Here is a 26,552-nt window from a genome sequence, read left to right on the forward strand (position 1 = left end):
ACAGACACCACACCATATTGTGAAACTTGTGAATGCTCAATAGTATTGCAATGTAGTACTACACGCTCAATCAATTGCAATGTAGTACTACACGCTCAATCAATTGCAATGTGTTTTAACAGAAGGTAGTTGTTTGGTTTTAGGTGCATCAGCGATTTAGACCACATTGCATTGTTGTGTATATTATGTCTGTACAAGTATGTTTATAGGCTGATTTCACAAGTTGCAGACTGTAAAACCCAAAATAACTCACATAGTGGGAAGACCCTACTCCATCCACCTGAAATTGGCTAACTACAGCCTCAGTTGAATATTCCCTTAGAAATTCTTCCAGTCATCGAAGGGACTCAAACACAGCCAAGTGAATGGCGTTTATCTCCTGTAGGGAAAAAAATCTTGTAACACAATGTCACATCGCATACAAAGGTGACAAAATATGAGTATGACTTCAACATCAAGAATTAATGGATGAGAATTAATGGAACACTTAGTACATAATCCAGACTTTGTAGAAATGAATATTTCTTTTCTGATTCATAAAGAATGTCTAAATTCACTAAAATTAATATGTCTAATCCAATAAATCAAAGTGACAACAAAATGTGATACTGAATTCTGGAAGCATAAACAAGCTAGTATTATTGTGGGAAGCCTTAATATTCATGTGGACATAGGTAGACAACTAAGAGTTCAATATCTGTTTGTTAAGATTGAAATATAATCTGTAATTTGTTTTTCTGAATGTAGATGAAATAACTGGCTAAAATTTATCCCAGAATGGCAAGCCTAGAATAAATATTCTTCACATGGACAAGCAAATCATGTTGGGATACCAGAAAATACTACAGCAATTGAAGGACTTGTGAGAGAAACCACCATAGCACCACTGGCTCAAGCAATTAATATCACCATCAGTTCTCCATATAGTGCTTTTGAAAGGTGTGCTGCCTGATAGGCAACACACCTTTCAATTTAACAGCGGAACTTAAATATTTAAGTTCTGTTGTTAAATATTTAAGAACGTTAAATATTTAACACCAGAACCCAATGAGTGTTACTTTTGTACTTTAATGCAAATGACAGTTAATATTTAAAAAAATAAATAAATTATATGAATTAGTGATTACCTAAAAATTATTTGTTATTCAGAAAGTACAACTTTTTAATGCAGATAAGATACATGAATAAAGAAATTATTTATAGACTGCACTTACCTCATAATATCAAGAACTTTTTTGGCACTTTCCATGTCACTAAAAAAGAAAAAAAAAACACTGCTTTAATCCCACTATCTCTATAATGTTCAATAGGGAAATAAAATTATATAATGAAATGCTGATATCAGAGTTTTCTAATTTGGATGAGGGCAATAGCAATCAAATGTGGTCTGGAATATAGATAGGATTATATTAAGTTTAGTAGTTGCTTGATTTCATATAGATGTGAATTGTTGGAATTTTTACTGAAGATCAAGAATTATTTAATTATACTTAGATCCAAGAATTATTTTATTTTAGATAACATTTTAGACAGTTTGACAACTGTATATAATGTCATCTAAACTAAATAGTAGTAGGTAATAATAACTTTAGAGAAAGTTTGTAATCTACAATAGTCAAGTTTGTTTTAATAGTCTAAATTTTAATTTTATAGCATACGATATTTCAAAGAGTACCTAGTAATAAGTAAAAATTTATATAAGTATTTTGTAAATTTAATGTTATATATTTCTTACCTATAACTATGGTTAATATGGAAGCTTCTAAATGTATGAAGTCATGGTACAAGACTTCTTGACTCAGAATGAAAATATTGCAGGAAATTCCCTTGTGAGTCAGAGCCTTATTGCTCATACTGGCAATGTTATGTATTACAAGGGCATTCACAGGTAATAATAATATAATTGATACATCTTTCTGTGTACTTGTCAAAGGAATTTGAGATTCTGAAATCTAAACAGCAGATTAATAGAAGAGACTGAGTTACTGAGAAAGTAAGCTCATACCCTGAACTTGGCATTCAGGAAACTTGGCAGAGAATCAATTGTCTAGTGATATGCCAATGGGATGTTCCCCTTGATTCAGGCTCCAGATATGAATAATTACAGATGGGTGAAACAGAGCCAGAATATGTCTGCCATTGCAACAATGACAATATAGTGAATCAGTTTCCAGATCACAAGAGAAGTTGGGATCTTGTTATACAGGGGTCCTCATTATCCAAGGATAATTGGTTCCAGAAAATTCCATTTAAAATGAATCCACTTAAAACGAGAACCCAAATTTTATTGATATGTATCATGTACTTGTACATAGTAAAAACTGGATTGAAGGAACTGAAGAATGAGACAATAATTTTATTAGACTTTTTTATTATATGTCAAACAATGTAAGGTTAAGTAAGGTTTACTAAAGTTACACTATTTTCCAGTTTTACAAATAAAGAATGAATCCAGAGGTTTTTTTTTTTTTTTCTGTATTTTTCAGAAATGAATGGTGTTGTAGTATCTAGTTGTCTTTAACTGTGCACTTATCTTGTGATGTATGATCATGAAGAGAGTCATTCTCACAAAAATATTCACAAAAAAGCTTTACTTTTCTAGGTCAAATTAGTTCTAAGTTAAATCAAAAAACAAATTTTTTAGAAAAAGTTACATCGGTGATCACAGAGGATGCTGGTAACACACTTAGTGCTATTTAGCAATTAGCATTAGCATTAGCAGTGGAAAATGATGCAAGAAAGCAAGCTTATACAGCATCAGCAAAAATAAAAAAAATATATAAAATAAATAAAAAAAAAAAAAATACCTCCCATTTCACCTATCATTCCCTCCAACAGTTTGTCTAGTTCTTCCTTGAATTTATTTAAGCAATGAATGTCTATAACAAGAGATGGAAGTTTGTTCCATTTCAATACATATAAAATTTTCCATTAACCAGCCAATCCTCATTTTGTTATTGAAAAGTAATGAAAGTCTGAACGTAGCTTCACTTTATTTTTTCATAAAAAAGCTTTACATAAAAGTAGTGATCACCAAAACTCATGTGCCTACTATAGCCAGGTTAATCTATCAAAAGTTAAAACTGAAATTAATATAAACTCTAAAACATGTGCAAAGCTAAAAAATTCAAAAATTTTCTTAAAAAGCAGATATTTTCTTGGCCTTTTAAAAGACTTACTTATTTCTAGCATGTCCAGTTATTAAAGAGTTGAATACTGCTTCAGTAATGAAAAATTCTTTTTCTTTCATCAATTCCAAAAGTTTACTAAAAATAAATTGCAAAAAATTTTTTAATTTTTAAATTTTAAAAATTACATATAATATAATCAAAAATATGCAGCAATATATTAATTATTTAGTTTTAAACATATAATTTTAATAAACTAAACTCACATAAAATGAAACTTGGAGGCATGGCTTATTAATTTTCAACTTAGCAATATCAAGTTATGAATTACCTATAAAAAACTACTAATTATTACATAATATTTAACATTTTAATGCCCTTTAAGAGCATTAACATGTAAATAACTTTCACAATGCAGCAGCTTTGGAACAGGACCAGGGTATGTCTACCAGGGTCAAAGGTTTATGACGTTGTAGAGCGGATATCATCTTTTAAGGGCACAAAAGGTGATATTGTTGTACACGCTGGCACTAATGATAATTAAGAGTAGGAGACCGGCAGAATTACTTAACAAGTACAGGTCATTTTTGAAAAAAAAAAAAGCCTTGAATTAGGGCTGAATTTGAAAGTGTCTGAAATTCTGCCCAGACACGATAGGAGGGAGTATATGATGAGAGCCTTGTCGATCAATTCGGCCGTGGAAAGATTGTGCAAGGCTCAAGGAGTAGAATTTTTTTCAGCCTGGTCTATATTTGTTAACAGGCGAGACTGATTCAACAGGGATGGGATACACTCAAATAGAAAGGGTGCAAGAATATTTGCTGATGCTATTGAGGCAGTGTTGGGTGGATCGGAAAACTGCTAGCTTGGGGGATACAAGGACTAATAGATTAACAGTAGCCACTGGCAGAGGTGAAAGTGATTCTTGCACTGCTTCTATTGGAATGAGCAGCAGCCTGGAAAAACAAGATGCAGGGTACTTCAGAGACTGCTGGGAGTCATTGTGGTAAAGGTAAAAACATGGGTTGTGTTAGAGTAGCTAAGAATAGGAACAGGTGCATGTATACTTGCATGTATACCAATGCTAGGAGTTTTGGTAAATAAATTTGATGAATTTGAGGTATTGGTCAAAACATCAAAGGCAGATATTGTTGGGATATCAGAGATGTGGTGTCACACAGATATAAGGAATGCAGAACTGGAATTTGGGGAGTACAATGTGTACGGAAAGGATAGGAAGGGAGGAGGGGTTATGCTATTAGTTAAGAAACACATAAAAACCAAGGAAGTGAAGCCAGTCGACATCGCTGGACAGTGAACTGTTGAGTCAGTTTGGTGTGACATAAGCATTGGGAGATCAAAATTGAGAGTAGGAGGGTGCTGTAGGCCTAATGATGCTGATGAGTATAATAAGAAACTCTACATGGAAATAGAGTGGGCCAGTAAATCAGAGAGTCTTATAATGGGGGATTTTAATTTCCCAGATATCGACTGGAATTTGTGGGTTGGTCACTCACACACTAGCAAGGCTTTTGTGGATTTATGGATGACTGTTTTCTACATCAGCATGTTCGGGAGGCAACTAGAGGGAGTAATACTCTTGATCTGATTATCAGTAGTGATTCTTCATGCATTAAGAATCTGCAGATAAAGGAACCACTAGGTGGCAGTGATTACAGTGTGCTGAAGTGGGATTTACTCAAAGAGGTAATTACCATCAGGAGTAAAGGGAAGGGTTTTTGCTTTCGTAAAGGCGACTACAACAGTCTGAGACAGTATTTAAATTCTATACAGTGGAACCAACTGATGATGTTACTAACAGCAAATTCAAAATGGGAAGCATTCAAAGAATTTATCTTGGAAGCTACTAGGGTTTACATACCAACTAAGAAATATTGTTCAGGGTTTAGGCCTAAATGGATGTCAGATTAACTAATGAGACATATGGCAGAGAAGAAAAATGCATGGGATACATATAAATTAATGGGTGACATGGAAGCCTATGATATATATAAGCTGGTCTGTAACCAAGTCACAAAGGAGATTAGGTAGGCAAAGGCAGATTATTATAAATCCTTGGCAAAGGATGCAAAGAAAAACAGAAAAGAGTTCTTTACCTATGAAAACTCTAGAAGGAAAGGGGTGAATTAGATTGGTCCACTGGATATTGATGGTTCAACTGTTGATAATCCTGCTCAGGCGGCTAACAAACTAAATGAGAATTTTGCACCTACATTCACACATGAGGAGTTATCCAGGAAGGGGAATGCCAGAGGTGAAGTGAACTCCGGCAGTGAGCTAGATGATTTTTTAATAACTGAGAGGAAAGTGGAGGAGAAATTGTTGAGGATAAACATAAAAAAGGCACCTGGGGTGGATGCAATCTATCCAGTTAAAGGATATATCAATTAAAGGAGGCATCAAAGGAAATAAGCAAACCCTTAGCCATAATTATGAGAGCTTCTTTGGACTCAGGGGAGGTACCCATAGACTGGAGATGTGCAAATGTGACCCCATTTCACAAAGGAGGATCAAAGGTTGACACAAGTAATTATAAACCTGTGAGTTTAACTTCTGTTCCAGGAAAATTAATGAAGGCACTGGTTAAAGAAGCACTGCAGGATCATCTAGACAAGACTTCAGTTATAGCTCAGACACAGCATGGTTTTGTTAAGGGAAAGTCTGGCTTGACCAATTTGATTGGATACTATGATGCAGTCACAAAAGAACTGGATGCAGGGAATAACTTTGATATTATATATTTGAATCTTAGAAAGGCTTTTGATACTGCTGCACATGGAAGACTGGTGCACAAATTGGAGCAGTGTGGCATTGGAGGCAAATTGCTGCTATGGATAAAGGGATGGTTGAGGGGGAGAAGACAGAGAGTGGTAATCAATGGACACTGCTCTTCATGGACTAATATTATTAGTGGAGTCACTCAGGGTTCACTGTTGGGTCCATTGTTGTTTTCTGTATTTATAAATAATATTGATGATGGTATATCAAGCTTAATGTCCAAGTTTGCAGACGATACAAAGGTTGGCAGGGTTGTTGAGGACAATACTGACAGTATGCTGCTGCAACAGGATCTGGAAATGTTGAGCAGATGGGCTGAGGGGTGGCAAATGAATTTTAACATTGACAAATGTAAAGTACTACATATGGGAAACAATAACCCCAGAGTAATGTATCAACTCTGTGGTACTACACTGACAGTGGTAGAGAATGAAAAGACCTGGGGGTAATTGTGCAGGCAGATATGAAGTTTTCTGAGCAGTGCAGATGGGATGCAAGAGTAGCTCATGGTTTCTTGTCAATGATGTACAGGAATTTTTCTAGCAGGGATAAGGAGGTGATTATTCCCTTGTATAAGGCAATGGTCAGGCCACACTTTGAGTACTATCTACAGATCTGGGAGCCTCATTTCAAGAAGGATGTAGAGCTGCTTGAATGTATACAGAGAAGGGCAACAAGATTAGTGAATGGAACAAAGGGTTGCTCTTATGAAGGAAGGCTTAAGTTTTGCAAATTACAGGTTCTGGAGACTAGGCACTGGCGAGGTGATCTGATAGAGGTGTATAAAGCCTTCAATGGCTTGAGCATGCTCAATGCTGATGGGATTCTTCCTCTTGCTCAGAATAATCACCTGAGAGGGCATAAATTCAAATTGAGGAAAGACAGATGTAGGACAGATGTGCAGAAAGTTGCCTTTAGCCAGTGGGTAGTTGTTTGGTGGAACAGACTTCTATCCCTTGTTGTGGAAGTTGATAGCCTAAATAAATTTAAGGCTCAGCTGGACAGGTATTTCGAACGAATGGAGTGGTGAAATGGGAGCGTTTTTTTTTTTTTTTTCTTTTTCTTTTTTTGGCTGATGCTGCATAAGTTTGCTTTCTTGCATCATATGCCTCTATTAATGCTGATGATAATGCTAAGCTTTGAAGGGGTGGAATCAAAGGTTGCCAGAATCTTCATTACTGTGATCATTCCAGAATTGATTATTAACTGCTGTATAGTAGAAATTGGGTCTGGTATTTCAGGTGTCTGTCCCTATGATCAATGCTTCCTCCTTTAGCCCATTTGTGAGGAAAGTTATTCATTAAGATATATCATTCTGAATGAATCAGAATGATATATCACATGGCTGAATCAAAGCATATCAAATTATTATTTCAGTGGCAGCAGAACATTTCATTTATATTCCTATAATATTTTTGTCCGTAAAAGAGCGCACACGCGTCTGTGTATGTGTGTGTGTGTGTTCATGGGTTGATTTGCATCTTATGCAGTCTGAAAAACCCAGGATAACTCATGGGGAGGGACCTTTACTTCCTCCATCTGTAGAAGAGAGAAAGAGAGTGTGTGTGTGTGTGTGTGTGTGTGCGTGTGTGAGAGAGAGAGAGAGAGAGTGTGTGTGTGTGTGTGTGTGTGCGTGCGTGCATGTACATGTTCATGGGCGCCTCCATAGCCAGGTGGGCAGGAGCAGCAGTGCATAGCACACGCTTCTTGATTAGACCGGGGTTCGAGCCCGTCACCACCAAATACGGAGGGATGCGGAAAGGTCAGGGAATGACCACCGCATATCCCTGGAGCTATTTGGTTTTTAGGAGCATTAGCAACTAAGGTCATATTTCTCCAGAGATACGTGGTGGTCATTCACTGACCTTTCTACATCCTCCGTATTTGGTGGTCACGGGCTCGAACCCCGGTCTAATCAAGAAGCGTGTACTACGCACTGCTGCTCCTGCTCACCTGGCCACGGAGGCGCCGCCCTGGAGTAACATGGCCTTAGTTGCTAATTCTCCTAAAAACCCAGAATAACTCATGAGGGGGGGGGGACAGGACCCTTATTTCCTCTGGCTAAGATTGGCTAACTACTGCTTCAATCGAAGAGGACTTCAGAAATTCCTACAGTCATTGACAGGAATCAAACTCAGATCATCTATGTGTGAAATAACAGAATTATGGTACACTTACAGTTATTGTACAAGTGGTAAATTCATATAAGAGTAATGCCAAATCGTTCTACAACCAGGCAATTTCTAACAAAATGGTTAACATTCTTGATCACGAGATCTGCATATCATGTATTTCATTCTACATGATAACATTAAATATGCTGCACTATTAACAGTAATTGCTGTAATTGTTGCTCTATGTTGAAAGCTACAATAGGTACACAGCTGCCATGAGTATAGAAATTTTATATTAAGCGAAGATTTCTACAAAGGAATTTATTTAGTTCAGCAGTTTCTATCTTTATCAAAAGTTTGGGATATGAAAACAATACCCACATTCAATGTTAAAATATTTCAAAATTTAAAAAAAGTGCAGATATTGAAGAGAAAAAATAAAAACCACAGAAAAAACATTATGAATTTTTTTTATATATATTACAATATATAAATGATTACTGATGGGAACCTTTTTTTTTTACTGATGTACCAGTTTAAAAAAAATCATCTGGAATGCAGAGCTCAGTGTATTTTTTTAATTTTTTTTAAAACCAACTGACACTACTGCACAAAGATAAAATTTTTAAAAAAACAAGCAAACAATGAGCCATACATGGGATATAAATATATAAAATAGATAACTATTAATGACTGGCATTTTTACATTCCATTTTGAAGGAAATTTTAAGAAAATTGTCTTCTTATATCAAAGGACCTTGATAAACTTAACAGCCACAATAAAAATAATAATAATAAATAACACTTCATTTAATGCATACTAACTTAATATATTAGCAGATTTACCAATCTTCTAAGATTACAGATTTACCAATCTTCTAAGATTACAGATTTACCAATCTTCTAAGATTACAGATTTATCAACCTTCTAAGAAAAGCCACACAGATAATGATTTCAATTTTCACAGCAAAAGAATTTGGTTGATAAAAAATAACTTTACTTGTGATACAACTTAATTTCATCCATACTCATTTACATCAATTTTTCTCAATAAACATAAACACTTCTCTGCACATTAACCTGATTTCTTAACTGATTAATTAATGGCTAAACATTTCAAACCAACCCTGTGCCTCTTTTTACAGTGGATATAATATGGAAAAACACCGATTACTAAGTTTTATATAACGGGAGACAGTGCTGCAATTTTTGAAAATCAAACTGCGACAAATTTCACAGTCTGATTTTCAGAATCAGAGTCACAGTCTGATTTTCTAATGCGAGATGTATAGCAGTCTCAGCAACTGTATGAGCACTACCAGTTTTTGCAATGATTTCTGCAATTTTTAAGATGCATTCATTCCATCGTCATTTGTTTGTGTGTTCTTCTTAAATAAGGAAGTAACAGTGTTACATTGCTCAAAATTCTGTTTTAAATTTTTTAAAATATTCGATATGTTTACTAATTTTATCAGGATATTTCCTTTTTAAGTGATCTAAAAGTCTTGATGGTTTCATAGCCTCATTTGAAAAAAACTATTACACATAAGACACATAGGCTGTCTTGAGTCGAATGGTCACTCAATAAAATGATAAGCTAGATATTCATCCAGATACTGTCAACACATTTTCTTTCCAGCACTTAACACAATTGATGATGGGTTGAATAACTATAAAGAATCAAACAATAAAATATAAACTATTTTTATTTAACTCTCATAGCCCATGTCACTCATAAAAGTACTGTGGATCAAAAATAAGGAAACAATAAATCAATAATTGTCGCTTAGAAAGTAGAAACAATAGACCGAAACATTTCCTCATCCCATCTATACCTCACATATTGACCAATGAAACAAAAGAATAAATAAGTAATCCATGCCCACCATGCTGCAGCCAAGGTCGCAGCTGTTGGAAAGGCACAAACAGCAAGGGTTGTAGAGATGTTACTTCTGAAAGCACTTAGGCATTTAATACCTATGAAAAGCAAAGGTGGTTGAATTAAATCATGCCATCTTCCTTTTATCAAAATTTCTCACTCATTCCTAATATAATATACCTATATATTAAAAATCAGTTGTCTCGGGGGAAAAAAAACCCAATGAAAGAAATTAAATATTAAGGAATGAGTGAGAAAGGTAAGGTTGAACTTGAGGGCCACAAACCATTGTAATATCCATGATTTTTTTGCCCCCCCAAAAGCCAATTTTCTCCCCCTTGCCGGCGATATTGCCCCATTGAGAATCCCTGGTCTAACCTTTGTAATAAGCTTCGTTAGAAAAGTTCATTATAATGATTTTATACCTGACTGAAAGTAGAGGGAAAATTTTGATTGAAAAATTAGACACGACTTTTATGCAAAAACTTGCTATCTTTAATGGAAGAAAACTGATGATTATGAATATTCAAACAATCAGTTGTAAATAATGCAGAAAGAGTAACAAATTCAATATAACTTTACCTTGCTTCATCAAAATCTCCATCTTGACAATACTTTCCAATAAGCCTCTGATATGTAACCTAAAAATAATTTCCATAAAGAATAACAAACTCACAATGGAAAATAGATTTATAATTTTTGTTCATGATATAAGCACTTCACATTATTGAAAAAGTAATAAATACAAATATCAGTTTGAAAAGTTAGCTTCCTTTATTATATGCAACAATTCAATCTAACATAAAATGAAGCTAAATATAACATTATGAAGGAAAAAAAAAACATGAAAATTATACTAACAGCAATGAGTAGAGATGGCCAAAATTATTTAGCATAACAGCCATTTTTAAATTTCATTAATAAAATCTGGTTTCAATAGAAGAGGGAAATGTAACTTTCTTCACATCAGGTAATAGCCAACAATTAACCACTAACTCCTAAACTATCCAGAAACCTTCCATCTCATCAATGACTGCCAGTATGGATTCTGTCAGTGTTCATCCACTGATGATATACTGGTTCATACTACACATCTATGGAAAAATTCAATGGAAAAGTTTAGCAGAATTCAAGCAGTTGCTCTTGACATTTCAAAGGCTTTTGATTGTGCTTGGCATAGAGGTCTTCTAAATAAGCCTTCCATCTTATAGTTTGTAAACTATTTTTTGTAATTCGGTATCCAGTTTTTTCTCTGACCGCTCACTGCAGGTGATGGTAGTGGCTCTCTGTCTTCTAATTTCTCCACTAATGCTGGTGTTCCCCAAGATTCAGTTCTTTCTCCCACTCTTTTCCTCTTGTATATTAATGACCTGCCATTGACTGAAAATCCTATCCATAGTTTTGCTGAGGACAGAACATTACATTCCACTTTGAGAAACCATGCTCTGCACAAACAGCTTTAACTTCTCAAAATACCCACTATGAATTCCTTAAATGCTAATCTCCAGGTAATTCTCCAGAATTACCTCGAGATTAGCATTTAGGGAATTAGTGGGGCGAAGATAACTAGTTGATTTCAATCCTTCTAAAAATCAGTCCTGTCTTATATCTCACAAAAAGGTTTCTCTGCTCCTATGCTTACCTTCGGTGACACAGATTTCTAGACAAGACGGGCGCCTCCGTAGCCAGGTGGGCAGGAGCAGCAGTGCGTAGCACATGCTTCTTGATTAGACCGGGATTCGAGCCCGTGACCACCAAATACGGAGGTTGTTTGTTTGTTATTTGGTTTTTAGGAGCATTAGCAACTAAGGCCATATTGCTCTGGGATATGCGGTGGTCATTCCCTGACCTTTCTGCATCCCCCGTATTTGGTGGTGATGGGCTCGAACCCTGGTCTAATCAAGAAGCGTGTGCTATGCACTGCTGCTCCTTCCCACCTGGCTACAGAGGCGCCTCAAATACAGAGGATGCGGAAAGGTCAGGGAATAACCACCGCATATCCACGGAGCAATATGGCCTTAGTTGCTAATGCTCCTGAAAACCAAATAACAAACATCTAGACAAGATCACATATCTCTATTAGGATCACCTGGACTTCTAATCTGTCTTGGCATAAGCACATCACAAATATTTTTTCCATTACATCTAAAAAGCTGGGTTTTCTCTTTCCTCCTTGGCATTACTTTACTTTCAAACAGCTGTTCGCGCTGTTTTGCACCATGGAATATTGTTCCCACATCTGAAGCAATGCCCCCAAAACCTCTCTCTCTGGGACATCTAGATTCCATTCAAAAGAGGGCAGTTAGGTTAATTAATGACCCATCTCCAACCAAGTCTCTCCACTCTCTCTCTCTCTCTCTCTCTCTCTCTCTCTCTCTCTCTCATAGACATTCTGTTTCTGCTGCATGCCTTTTCTATGGATACTTCCATAAGCACTGTTTTGAATTGGCTTGTATAATTTCTGCTCTCTTCCAAACCAGTCTGAACATGTACCGCAACCAGTCAGCATCCTTTTACTGTCCAACTTCAAACTCACAGAACCAACTTTTCTTCTTTTATTATTTATTCCTTCAACTTCCATTTTCTGGAACAATCCCCCCCCCCATACAAATTTCTTGAAAAGTACAATCTACAGAAATTCAAATCTAATGTTAACAAGTATCTTCTTTCATCTTCTCAATCTTCAACCCATGCACAGTACTAAGTATCATAAGTTCTAATACTTCTCATGCTTGTAATTTTCATAAAAAAAATAAAAATTAAAAATTAAATTTGTGCAATACTCTTCAGGGAAGGAATGGGTAGTTCTTTTTACACAAGACAACATAGAGGGACACAAGTACACTAGAAACTATAATTCATGAATTTGAAACTCCAACTCATGAATTGGAGTACTCATTTGGTTACAGCATAACATATTTACACCATGCAATATAAAAAAGTGGGAAGTGTGGCATGGTAGTTGGAACCAGATATGCTGGTATGAATATTGAATGTTCTCCAATCCTCCCCACTGTAACTGTACCTTATTGATTTTTGCTGACAGGTATGGAACCCAGTCATAAATAAAAGCCCCAGCAACTACAACACTGCTGGATTTTTTATATAAGTCTCAGGTGTATCAAGATTGGTCCAATAAACAAATAGCATCACGACAACAATAATCCTGTGGTTGGAAAGAGCACAGTGAAGAAACAGGCCAACAAGGGCTGACAACCTGCAGGGTAACAGAGAGGCTACAGTCTGTCAAATAACAACCCAGTGCAACAATGGTAACAAGGAGGCATTTCAGAATGCACAGCTCATTGTACCTTGTCGTGGATCATAGCCAATGATCAAAGGTACAGTAAAGGTGTGGTCAGGAATGCTAACACTGGAGGATTGGAAAAACATTACTCAATCTGACAAATCCTAGTTTCTGCTGTTTCACAGAAGAATCAGAAAATAGTGAAAACATCGTGGGTCTGTGGATCCATCCTGCCAGGTGTCAATCATGTAGTCTGATAGTTGTGATGTAATGTGTGGAGAGTGTTTTCATGGTACACATTGAGCTCCTTGATATGAGTGGGGCAATTTGGATGCCACAGAATTTCCAGAAATTGTTTCTGATTAGGCACAAATATGGCCATAAATCCCTTCATAGCTGCAGTACATCCATCTGCAAATGGTTCTTCTAAAAAGACAATGCGCCAGGTCACAATGGCAGAATTGTAGAGAACTGGTTCCAGGAACCTGAGAATGAATTCAACACGAGTATACTAACCAGAAAATCATTATTATTAAGAACAAAGATTCTGCAGGATGATCCTCGGCCAAGAAGTGCAGTTGTCACAAAAGAATGTCTTGAAAGATGTCATCAGGAAATAGTGTACACTGATGATGTGTCCAAGATGCTGAATATCTGTCATAGGTCTGCTCATAACATCAATGACAAAGTCCAGTAAGGAAAGACTATGTGAAGTGGGCTCCCAAGTGCCTTAGCAATGAACACATACATTTGCAAATTGGACAGTCTTTATTACATATTACGTCTGTACAAGTATTTGTATGTAATAAAAGGCTAATTTCTATGCCCTGTGGGCTGAGAAGCTCAGAAAAACTAATAGAGAAAAATCTTACCTCCTCAGCCTGAAATAGCCAACTACAGCCCAAATCAAAAAGATCTTTAAGAATTCCTCTAGTTTCCAATAGGATATTTGATCAAAACTTCTCTGAATGAGTAACATATGGCAACCCAACTATACTACTAGGCATAGAGTAACTTCAAATCAGGACACCAATACTTTATTTCTTTACATTTTTCCTCCTTCTTTCATTGAAACGTGATGAGCATCTTCTATTGAACACTTTTTTGGTTGTTTGAAGAACAGTAACAGAAAAATGGCCCACCATTATATGAACAGAACATATCAACTTTTAAGGCCCTACATATCCTCATTATTTGTATACTCTAATGGTTTTCAATCTTCTCTGCAAACACTATCAAAAATTCCCTCCTCTGACACTTACTTATCTTTTTTATAGATTGCAAAGGAAATAAGTGAAGACTGTATCCACCGTCTAAAAATTTCTTGTAATGCTTAGCTTGCTTTTTATGAGCAATTGTATATACATTAATTAGTCCTGTTCACACAGCTCATGTTCAAATAATATTCATGTGCCACAGGAAGCCTTTAATATTCTAACTCCTCATTTCTGCCCACTATGCATTTCGGGGCTACAAAAAGTACAGACTAAAGACCAACATATAACAAGTATACAACCTTAAACTTGAATTAAATGCAAGTGTCAGGGTTTAAACAGACGTGAATTAATACCAATATGTTTATAATTTATCATACATATATTTTTATACAAATATACATAGTTGCTCACCCGTTAAAACCCATGTTTGTTCATCTTCTTCATGAGACAAAAACAGTTCACGAAATTCTTAAAGCGTTATGTTTTCAGCTTTACTTTTTCATATTCTCTAAAAGTCAACTTTTGATTAATAATTTCTGATTTTATGAAAATTTCTCATTTCCTTATATTAAAAATGAATAGGCACATTATAGCCATAGTAGCTTATGCGCCATTAAACTCCCATAACAACATCAACTTTTGAGATTGTTGATTTCTTAGCAACACTCACTTTCGCATCAAGGCACTATTTACAGAGAAACCAATTTGTAGTACAGTACTCCACAGGTAACAAGAACTGGCTGAATTATGTAATAAAAGCATCCAATGTATCCATATACAAGTAGGGAATACTGTATATACTCTTTCTTCAAAGTTTATCGTGCACTGTAATAAAATTTCACAATATAAACTGGTAAAATAAAGGGCATAAATAACTAAACTAAAAAGCAGAAAGTTGCTCTTAATGTATAGTTCTTTCACAACACATGTAGTAGCATCATTATATGAAATATGAAGCATGACTATGGGGGGGAAGAACTTTGCACAGTAAACATAAATCTAAGTACAAATTTTCAAGGCAATATATGTTAAGTTGATTTTTATGTCAAAATATGAATCTATGGCCCCAAGGGGGCATAGATTCAAATTGAAGAAAGACAGTTGTAGAATAGATGTGCAGAAATTTGCCTTTAGCCAGTGGGTAGTTGATTGCTGGAACAAACTTCCATTTGTCATTGTGAAAGTTGATAGCTTAAATAAATTCAAGGAAGAAGCAGACAAACATTTGGGGCAACTAATGCTAATTATGCAAAAAGGAAAGGAAGCAAATGCTGAACTTTTCTTAAGTAACATGATGTTGGTAGAAATTATATGAAGAAAGAAAAACAATGAATTACCAAAAGATAATAATAGATTCTGAATCTAGTGAAAACATTAATAATGGCAAATTGTACAGGATCATTCTGACCTTCATATGTTCTTAAACTCTTTTGCTAGAAACACAATCCTGTCACTCAAGAGTAATTCAATGTTTTCAAAGGTAATTTTTCCCCCACAGTTTCTCTATTAAAAATGTAAACAGTCAACAACAAACCTATTTTATTAAGTATTTAAGATAACAAGATAGTTAAGATGTTATGAACGTAGCATTTCTTTCTTGAATAACTGGAATTATTTCATTTAATCATTGTATGGAAAGGCTAATTAACTTGATTATTTCTTAATAGAAACACAGAAATCTCATAACTGGAAACTTACTCTATTGGGAACAATGCCCCTTTGTTCCATTTCTGCAAGAAATTCTTTTGGGGAAAAACTGAATTCATTTTCAAGGTAGACTTTCAGTAATGCATTATAGTGACTTTCATTAAATGGACAATCTGGAAAATTTTAAATCTTAATATATTTCAATATTTAATTTACACTCTCTCACACACTCTCTCTTTCTCCCCCCCCCATCAATTCAAAGAACATGAAATATTAGCAACTTTAAAATAATGGTTACCTTTAATGAAAATGCATTTTAAATATATACAAAATGCAAGGTGTGAACAAAAGTTCGAGGTGAACTAACATTTAGGAAATGAAGCTTATTAACATTAACTATTTGGATAGGTCTCCTTGACAAAGTATACACCAATTCCAATGCTTCTGCCACTTCCTAGATGCATTCTTCATAGGCTTCTTTTGATATTGATAGTATTTCTTATTGCATTCTGAATCATTTCCTCTGTTGTTGTAAATCTATGACCTTTCAAGGAAGCTTTAAGCTTGAAAAACAGAAGAAAAAAAAATCACAGGGAACTAAATGTGGTGAGTATGGCAGATAAGTAACCACAATGATTGAGTGCTTTGCAAGTAATTCTTGAGTGGAAAGCACTGAATGTTCAGTGGCATTATCAAGATGTAAGTACCAATTCTGGGAAGCCCGCTTTTCTTCGCATTTATTGAGTAAGTGTCCTATGAATTAAAAAATATAATAAGCATGATCTTCACATTTGACCAAGATTGCTTCTTTTTCCTCTTTTTTTTTTTGGTCTTGGAGAAGATAGACTCTTTGGTGAGAAGACTAGGCCTTTGTTTCCAAGCCATAGTCACACATCCATGAATTGTCACCAGTAATTATGATAGACGGAGCAATATGGCCTTAGTTGCTAATGCTCCTAAAAACCAAATAGTAACAATTATGACAGAAACAAAGTGTAGGTCAGCAGCAGCAGCAGCAGTCAATGATCCTGAAATGTGAGAACTTGATTGTCTGTGAAGATGCAAGGCACAAACTTGGCTAAATGTGTCACATTCCAAAATTACTGGTGATTAACTGATTAACATGTCCCAAGAAATACCAATTTCACTAGTAACTTTGCAGATAGTTAAACATCAGTCATTTCCGAATCAGATCACGAATATGAACAACTGAATCACTGGTTTTTAAGTTGAAGGATGCCAGAGCTGGGACCTTCTTCGACTGACAAAAAGCTCTCGCTGAACTTTGTAAACCAGTGAAAAGTCCTAAACAATGCAGTATCTTGTCCAAATGGTGTTTTTATCATTCCTTCAGTTTCCATTATGAATCTAGTGAAAACATTAATAATGGCAAATTGTACAGGATTGTACCTTAAATGAAACAAAATTTGATGTAAATTTAATAATCAGCAAAATAACTCATTTTAAAATGCAAAGAAACAACTAAAACAGTTTCTATTCAATACATGCTAATTCAGACTGAATGCAGAGAAAAAGAGAATTCAGATATTACTCTCTAGCTTTGTCAGTCAAAATGTTCTGACAAATTGGAATTGGCTAGAATGTCACAATTTCAAGATACACAGTTCTCTAACTTTTTTTTTTTTGATTAAACATCATGATACACCTATGATTTAACTACTACCAAATTCAAATTAAGATGGAATATCTAAAAGGATTTCCACAGCCAGCAAACTGTTATTGGATATTTCGGTTTCTCTAATGCCTGGAAAGAATGCCAGTGGAGGAAATTAATCTATGGATTATTAATCTATTAATTAACCCTTCCCAATCATTCTCTCTCTCTGCAGTACCTACTAAACTTTAGTTCTCCAATTGGTTTCTTCCCAAACAGAAGCCACATTCCAAAATAGCTTCACAGATTACAAACGTAATCCGTGAAGTCAGTGCTTTTTTTGTAAAAAAAATAGGTGCTGGTACTCATTCTTTGCTATCAGGAAAAATTGAAAATTAAAAGGATATGAAAAGTACTCTAAAAATTTTTTTTCCTAATATTGTTACTTTCATAGTAATGTTTTTGGAATAAGAACAACAAATTTAGTATATTAACACAGTTTATTAAGTATAAATTAATTATTCAAGTATATATAGAAAAAGAAGTAAAATGTGAATAAAATAAGTAAATAAATCAGTCAACTACTGAGTGCTGGGCATTCAGGATGACATGAATGGTCGTTAGTGTAGTATCTCAAATAGAGAGCTTTATGGTAACTGAAAAAAAGTTTCTAGTACCCTGGCTTGGCCTAAAATTTAGGAAATAACGAAAACATTGTCTATTTGAGTCTTTCCAGTTGTTGTGAATGCCAAGGGTGGGAGAAGCGACTGGCAGATGAGGGCCGTGCAAGACTCCCCACAGGCACCTCTCCTCCACCACCACCGCCTCAACACTGGCTCTCTGAGTATCTCCTTGCCGGGACAACTCCAGCTTTGAAAATTGTTAAAAATACTTCTGGTCACAAAATTTATAAATGACCTTTATAGAATTATTAACTAACTATCCAGCAACCTTTTTGTCACCAAAAGGAGGGTTACTTAGTACAAAGAAGTGTGCTATCGAAGTGCAATAAAAAATCGGTTTTTTAATTTTAACACAAAAATAAATGATAGATTTCAATTGGATTGTTTTCTCTTGATAAGCATTGAATAACGCATAGCTAATGTGAATTTTAAATTTTTAGCTCCAATAGCAGAAGAAATAGAGAGGGGGACACGAAAATTACTCACATTTTCCTGTCTGGTGCCGCCATTTTTAATTTTAAAATTATATTTTAAACATACTCGAGCTCTTTCCAACGATGTAGCTATAGGTTGTCGACAACATTTTTATTCCCCCACATTTTAACCCCCCTCTATTTCCCAGACAAATTTTTGTCAACAATGATCGATATGGCGTTATGTTGGCCCACCTGATGTGCAACCCATGCAAAATTTCTAGTCAATAGGTTAAGTGGTCCCAGAGATACAATGCTGTGACAGACTGACGGACAGGCAGACAACCAAGTGAAATTTTAAGGGCCCTTTGAGGACTATGGCCCCTAAAAATAATAATTAAAAATAAATAACATAAGTAAAAATAATTTTATAATAAAGTTTTTGTGTAGAATATTCCAAATTTTTATTAAGTTTTCATCCGACACCTTATGCCAACTTCTTTTCTTCCTTTTTGTGTGTGTGTCGGTTGGTGAATGACGTTTCCGAAGCAGCCATGAATCGACATATTTTGCTGGATCAAAGCGAGTCAGCGGTGGGCATACAATTTTAAGAAACTGTTTTTGTCATCAACGAAGCTCTGGTTGGGCTGACAATCAGATTCATTTGTGAAAATCCTCGTTCACATTCAATCGATGAAATTGGTATCATACTCAGAGTATCCATCAAATTCTTCAATTCTTCCAAAACCATCTTTTCAATTAGGTACTCCCCAAAATCCACGAATCGCATTTAACTGTAACCTAATTGACAATTTTCTAACTTCATTTTCACCAAATGCCAACAATTCATGCTTATAAGGTTTAATACCTTCGTTGTCCTCGTTTTCCTCTTCTCGTCATTGGTATTGTCACTAGTTCTTAAATTTGAATTTTTTTTTTTTTGAAACTGTCCAAAATGTCAGTGTCATTCGGATATTCAGGTACTGTGACCATGTAAACAGAGATAGGGAAAATTTACGGAAAAATGTGGATAACGCACTTCCACGAAACAAGAGATGATTATTTGTCAGGGTAAAAGAAAATCACTTTTCTAATTCTCAAACGGGGCGCTTACAGTTGATTCACGAAGGTGTCCAACCTATGGCCCGCCCGGAAAGTGAACTAAAATAGCATTTTAAATTTTGTTAATTATCAAAAAAAATCTCATTAAATGTTACGTTCAGTAAATGTAATTGTGTATTGTACTTAATAAAATTTTTGAATATTTTCAATTTGACTTTTACATGCAACAAGATATGGAAAATGTAACACACTAAAAGAAATCTTAACTTTGAATTTTTTTGAATATGGCCCCTGTATGGGAATATGGCTCCTGTTTGGACACCACTGCAGTAGAAGGTGGACCAGAGCCCATTGGGAATACACCTTGATCTACTCACTGCAGACCAGCGCGACTTCTCGTATGTGGGACGGGTGGTCGGATAGTTTTACCAGGTACTACCAAGTTGTAGAATGGTAATCCCTTCAACTCTCTTAATTCACACAGCAGCACTAATTGCCTAAATTACCTGAAGGCCAGAAATGCGAACTGGGAGTACCGAGTTAATTCTCTCCTAATCCTATATGAAATCCGTTTGCTATATGAAATTTTCTCGCTCAACAGAAACTATTTTAAATGTAACTTCCAAGGGGAATTCAAAATAATTAAACAGAGGTCCGACTGAGTAATTTAGAATTATAAAAATGGTTATACAGTTTTATATAGAAAATATCAGTATTAGTAAATTTATAAGAGGAGTTAACCTCAATATAGTACGTGGAACACTTCCGTATGATACCCTCCAGAAATTAAAATGGAAAAAACGAAAAAATCGACAACTTACCGGTACAATTTTCATTCCTGTGATCACGACAGTCGGTCGAAAAGCATTGTCAGCTTCAGGAAGGAAAATCGTTTTGAATATTTTCGTTAGATTCTTTTAATTGCGTTAATTTGAATTTTAATTGTTTTAAATTGATTTTGAATTGTGTTAAATTGATTATTTAATTATTTATATTTTACTTTAATGTACCGGTAAGTTGTCGATTTTTTCGTTTTTTCCGTTTTAATTTCTGGAGGGTATCATACGGAAGTGTTCCACGTACTATATTGAGGTTAACTCCTCTTATAAATTTACTAATATTATTATCAACGTAGAACATATTGAGTATTACAGCTCTGATTCATACTATCTAATAGAAAATATCTTAACAATAGACAGTGAAAAATATAAATTTAGTTAAATAATTTTAAGCTTATTTGAATAGTAGATAAACATGTAAAAAAAATTTATGGAATATTACAAATTTCAAAAAGCACTGCATCCAAATGCCACACGTCACTGTTAATAAAGGTGCCGGTATGCCGTACCGTTGCGTACTGTCACAAGAAAAACACTGCATGAAATTATTCATGAATTACGAAAAATACAAACGTCAAATCCTGTCCACAAATGCATTCCACTAGATACCCTTCAAATTTAATTTGAATTCCACTAAGTACCCTTCAAATTTAATTTGAATTTATGCCCCCTCACATATGTAGTCTGAGCAAGAGGGAGAATGCCATCAGCATTCAAGCTTGCTCAATCCATTCAAATTCTTAAACACTTCAATCAGCTCACCTGACAGGTGCTGGTGTTAAGATGCTGCAATTTGCAGGACTGAAGCTTTTCTTGGTAAGACCACTCTTTTGTTCACTTCACCAGTCTCATAGCACTTCTCTGTACCCATTCCAACATGTCTATATCCTTCCTAAAATGAGAACTGTATGTAGCACACAAGATGCACAATACTGCCTTGTACAATGGGATAATCACCTCCTTATAGCTGCTAGCAAAGTTCCTGTATATCATTAACAAAACACCCATGAAATGTCCTTGCAGCCTGTCTGCATTTCTTAGAAAACTTCATATCTGACTGCACAATTACTCCCAGGTTTTTTTCATTTTCCACTACCCTGAGTGTAGTACCACATGGTTGATAGGTTATCTAGGATTACTGCTACCCATATGCAATACCCTCTGTTTGTCAATATTAAACTTCAACTGCCATTGCTCAACCCATCTGCCCAATTTTTCCAGATCTTGTTGCAGTAGCAAACCTTTGATTATTGTCATTAACCAAACTGCCATATTTTGTATCAGCTGCAAACTTAGGACATTAAGCCTGATATACTTTCATCAATATCATTAATAAATAGAGAAAACAACAATGGGCCCAGCACTGAACCCTGGGGGACTCCACCAATAAGATTAGTTTTAGAAGGTCAATGCATTTAATAACTACTCTCTGTCTTCTCTCATTCATCCATCCCTCCCTTTATCTATAGCAGTAACTTTCCCTTAATTAACATTAGCATTAATAGAGGCATATGATGGAAGAAAGCAAGATTACGCAGCATCAGCCACTACAAAAAAAAAAACTTTCCATTTCACTCATTCTTAATGCAGTTTCTTAATGCATGAAGAATCACTGCTGATAATCAGATCAAGAGTATTATTCTCTCTTGTTTGGGTAAAAAACAGTCATCTAATAAATTCACAAAATAATGCTAGTGTGTGAGTGACTAACACACAGGTTCCAGTCAATACCTGGAAAGTTAAATTCCCTCATTATAAGACATTCTGATTATTTCTCTGTACAGTTGTTTATTGTATTCATCAGAGTCAATTAGGCCTCCTAGGAGAGTAGGAGTGGTGCCTCCGCAGCCAGGAGCAGCAGTGCTTAGCACACACTTCTTGATTAGACTGGGGTTTGAGCCCACGACCACCAAATATGGAGGGTGCGGAAAGGTCAGGGAATGACCACCGCATATCCCCGGAGCAATAGGGCCTTAGTTGCTAATGCTCCTAAAAACCAAAATAATAATAACAACAGAGAGTGGGAGTGTGTTAACACACTCCCACTCTCTGTTGTTTAAAATGCTTCTTAACTAACTTCTCCTTTCCTGTGCTGTATGTCCTTTCTGTATGCATTGTACTCCTCAAATTCAAATTCTGCAGCCCTTATATCTGAGTGACACCATGTCTCCAATATCCTCTTTGGTGGAAGTAATGGTACTTTATTATTTTAAATAAACGGAATAAAGTTTCTCAATAGGAGGTGTGATTTATTTTGCACAGCAGAAAATTCATTATGAATATCTGAATATCTCTCTGTACAGAGAGATATTCAGATAATGTCAGAAAATATTTATAATGACTTGATTTATAATTAATAAATCTAATAAAATGGATATAATTTTCTAGCTATTATCAACAAATAATAATCATAATCAACAAAAGTACAGTATTATTGCATCTGGATAGAAATTTCCAGTCACTTAAATTGAACAATTATTAATTAATAAACTAAAGCAACTATACTCAATTCTTTTGTAGCGATATGCAAATTATTAAAGATACTAAGACATATGAATGCAGATTTCTTGCATTCTGATATGTTAAAAGCAAAAGAAATTTTGATGTCAATTCTAACTGCAGAGATGAGCTAATCAAAACTTTGAGGATTTAAAAACGTTAACGTAATTTATTAAATTTCTAAAATATTTCAAAATTTCAAAGAATTTAGATAAAGTTTTTAACTTAAAAAAATTGTTATTTTATGATTCAGAAATATTAAGTGATTATAAAATTAAGTTACCACCAACCAAATTTCTGGAGCTGTTTCCAAATGGTGTTTACTAACTTAGATCTGGTTGAAGGACTTTCTTCTAGAAGAAATGAGCCACAACAACGAATCAAGAACAGGGCTTGAGTTATATCTGCAGTGCCTATGAAAAAATAATGATAATTCATTTCTTTAAATTATCTCTTGAACAATTAAACAGTGATAAAATTCAATAATCAAAAACAAGATCATTATAAAATAATATTATGCAAATAAAATACAGAAAATTAATAAAACTGATAAATACAAAAGTCATAAAATATGGCAACAAAAAAATAAAATCTAAAAAGATGTTGTTGTTGATGGGGTTTTAAGTGCAATGGCTACTTAGGCCATATTGCACTTATGGAAGTGGTGCATACTGCCTGCGTTTGTTGATTTACGAGCAGTTAAAAACGGCTATACCATCCTATTCGTTTTAGGAAGGAGAAGAATTCTACGAGATTTGATTTTTCACATAAGATAGGGCTAAGCGACAAAGGTTCCTTTAAATCTGACAGAGAACTCAAAGACACTAGTCGAGCATTATTATATAGAGACATTCCAGAAGTATGTGTTTGACTGTGAGTGGTGTATGACAATGATTACACTGAGGAGGATCATTCCCTGACAAAAGAAACATATAGGTTAAATGAGTATGGCGATTCTGGCTCTGGCTAGAATTACTACTTCTTGTCTGTTTGCAATGGGGCTAGAAGCCCATAATTTTGGTAAAGGTTTTATTTGGAGTAGTTTATTATGAAATTGCACTTTTTTTTCTTTTTTTTTTTGTAGTTGTTGGCGCATCGGCTTCTGTGGCCATAGTGCACCTCCCAAGGTTTTTGCAGTACTTTGATCCAAGCCCGAGGCGGGATTCGAACCCACGACCTTTGGGTTGCCAGGCAGGCACTTTACCCACCCGGCTAGCCCGGTCAGCGAAATTGCACTTGTCACTGAAGAGTCCATTGATCTTTACATATTCTTTGTATATTCAATTTATAATCTGTGACCGGTACTAGGGAATTTGTTGGGGCTGAGCTGGATGGATTTTTGGCAGCATCATCCGCAATTTCATTTCCTGGTATTCCGGTATGGCCTGAGATCCAGCAGAAGATAACCTTTTGCTGATGCTCTCTAAGATGTATCAACCGTGTTTTAATAACGGATGAGTAAGGGGGAATTGTTTTGCAATGCTAATACGGAACCTTGCGAGTCTGTGTATATTATGCTCTTTTGAATTGACATAGGGAAGACATTTTCTAATGCAAGCTTTATGGCATATAATTCGGTTGTGTAGCTACTACACTCTGTTGGAAGAGATAGAGAAATGATAGTATCAGGGAGTACCACTGCTGCACCCGATCCACTCTCAGACTTCGATCCATCTGTATATATTTTAGGGAAGTCGGGATAACGTTGAGTATGCTCAATGTGTAGCTGTTGGATGTTAAAGTCTGATAGAGAGTGTTTTCCATACTGAAATAATTGTCACAAGATGGCATGATGACAGACCATGGAGGTTCAGGACCTATAGGATCTTGCAAGATTTTATTGAAGTGTATATCCCAATCTTCTACTAGATGTTTTAGCCTAATACCAGCAGGCCGAACTGTCTGTGGTTTGTTTCTATAGAGGGTCATATACAGTGGATCATAAAGTATTGAACAATTAGATGGGTCACCTGGCTTTGGATCTTGATTGCATAGTTCAACAGCAACATCTTTCTCCTGATATTTAGAGGAGATTCATGGGCTTCAAATATACAAACTTTGCACTGGAGCTGTTCTGAACGCACCTAGTGCTGTTCTAAGAGCTGAATGTTGAACAGGATTAAGGCGAGATAAAACACTCTCCCTAGGAGAATAGAAAACAGGCGCACCATAGTCCAGGCGTGATCTAATAATGGTTCTGTATAAGTGAAGCAGGCTGTAACGATCTGCTCCCCATGTTGTCGCTGATAAGACTCTGAGTATGTTCAATTTATTTTGACAATTAGTACAGAGATATTCAATGTGCTTTTGGAAGTTTAACTTGTGCAAAAAATAATCCGAGTAGAAGAATACTATTAGCTATGGAAAGAGGATGGTTATTCAAGTGGAGCTCAGGTTTAGGATGCATATTGTGTCTGGTAAAGTAGTGAATGGCAGCAGATTTCTGGCTGGACAGTCTATAACCATTTTGGGTCATCCATGTCAGGATGCGATTAATTGATATTTGTAGTTAGCGTTCAATGTAATGCGTGTTTTGAGAATGACAGGAAATTGAGAGATCATCTGCGAAAAGGTATGAATCTACAGTTTTCAGAATGAGTTCAATTATATGGTTCATTCTAATTGCAAACAAAGTGGCACTGAGAACAGACCCTTGCGGAATTCCTTCTTCTTGGGTAAAGACCTTAGAGAGAGAGTTCCCCAGTAGCAAACTTGGAAGGATCTTTGATGAAGAAAATTTTGGATAAAGTATAGTAAATTACCTCTCAGGCCAAGAGAATGTAGATATTTTAAGATGCCGAAACGCCATGTAGTGTCAAAGGCTTTCTCAACGTCAAGACAGACCATGACGAGATGTTCCTTCTTGATGAAAGCATTTCTAATGTTTGTCTCGGTTTTGATCATGAGATCCAATGAAGATCGGTTTTTGTTAATCAAGTTTTGGAACTCCAGGAACCAAGTGAGACGGCGTTGTAACGTTTTCTCAAAATTTTTTGCTGAGACAGCCGGTAAGGGATATCGGCCTGTAATTTTGCAGAACAGAATGATCTTTACCGGGCTTTGCAATTGCTAGTACATAAGAATGATGCCAGGAACTTGGCAGGTACGTTCAGAAAAAATTCGATTGAAAAATATAAGCAGCAAGGAGAGTGATCATTGAGCCAAATTTCGGAGCATTACATAATATATCCCATCAGGGCCAGCAGCACTGTTTCTTGAGTTGGTAAGGGATTGCTGCAGCTCAAGCATGGTAAATGGTTGATTATAAGGTAAAGCAGAATTGTCAGTGAAATTTAATTTGAATTTCTCTGCAACTGTTTTTAAGTTTTTGAAATGCTTGATCATAGGCGATAGAAGAGGACAACTGAGAAAATACGATCCCCAGTGCATTTGATATTTTTGTCAGAGT

At 35.4% G+C, this 26,552-nt stretch overlaps 1 protein-coding gene across 1 annotated transcript in view; it reads right to left on the reverse strand.

Annotated features, from left to right (window-relative positions):
• Positions 1 to 26,552, reverse strand: part of LOC150083867 (leucine-rich PPR motif-containing protein, mitochondrial-like) — a 314,087-nt gene that overhangs the window by 273,285 nt on the left and 14,250 nt on the right. The window contains exons 3-7 of the mRNA XM_090375475.1: positions 23,434 to 23,556; positions 16,084 to 16,205; positions 10,504 to 10,562; positions 3,180 to 3,266; positions 1,215 to 1,253 (exon numbers count right to left, since the gene is read on the reverse strand). Of these exons, the coding sequence (XP_090231601.1) occupies positions 1,215 to 1,253; positions 3,180 to 3,266; positions 10,504 to 10,562; positions 16,084 to 16,205; positions 23,434 to 23,556 (430 nt within the window). The remainder of the gene's footprint in view (positions 1 to 1,214; positions 1,254 to 3,179; positions 3,267 to 10,503; positions 10,563 to 16,083; positions 16,206 to 23,433; positions 23,557 to 26,552) is intronic.

The sequence above is a fragment of the Mastigoproctus giganteus genome, chromosome 6 (assembly GCF_048544385.1).
Source record: "Mastigoproctus giganteus isolate SK-2022 chromosome 6, ASM4854438v1, whole genome shotgun sequence".
NCBI lineage: Eukaryota > Metazoa > Arthropoda > Arachnida > Uropygi > Thelyphonidae > Mastigoproctus > Mastigoproctus giganteus.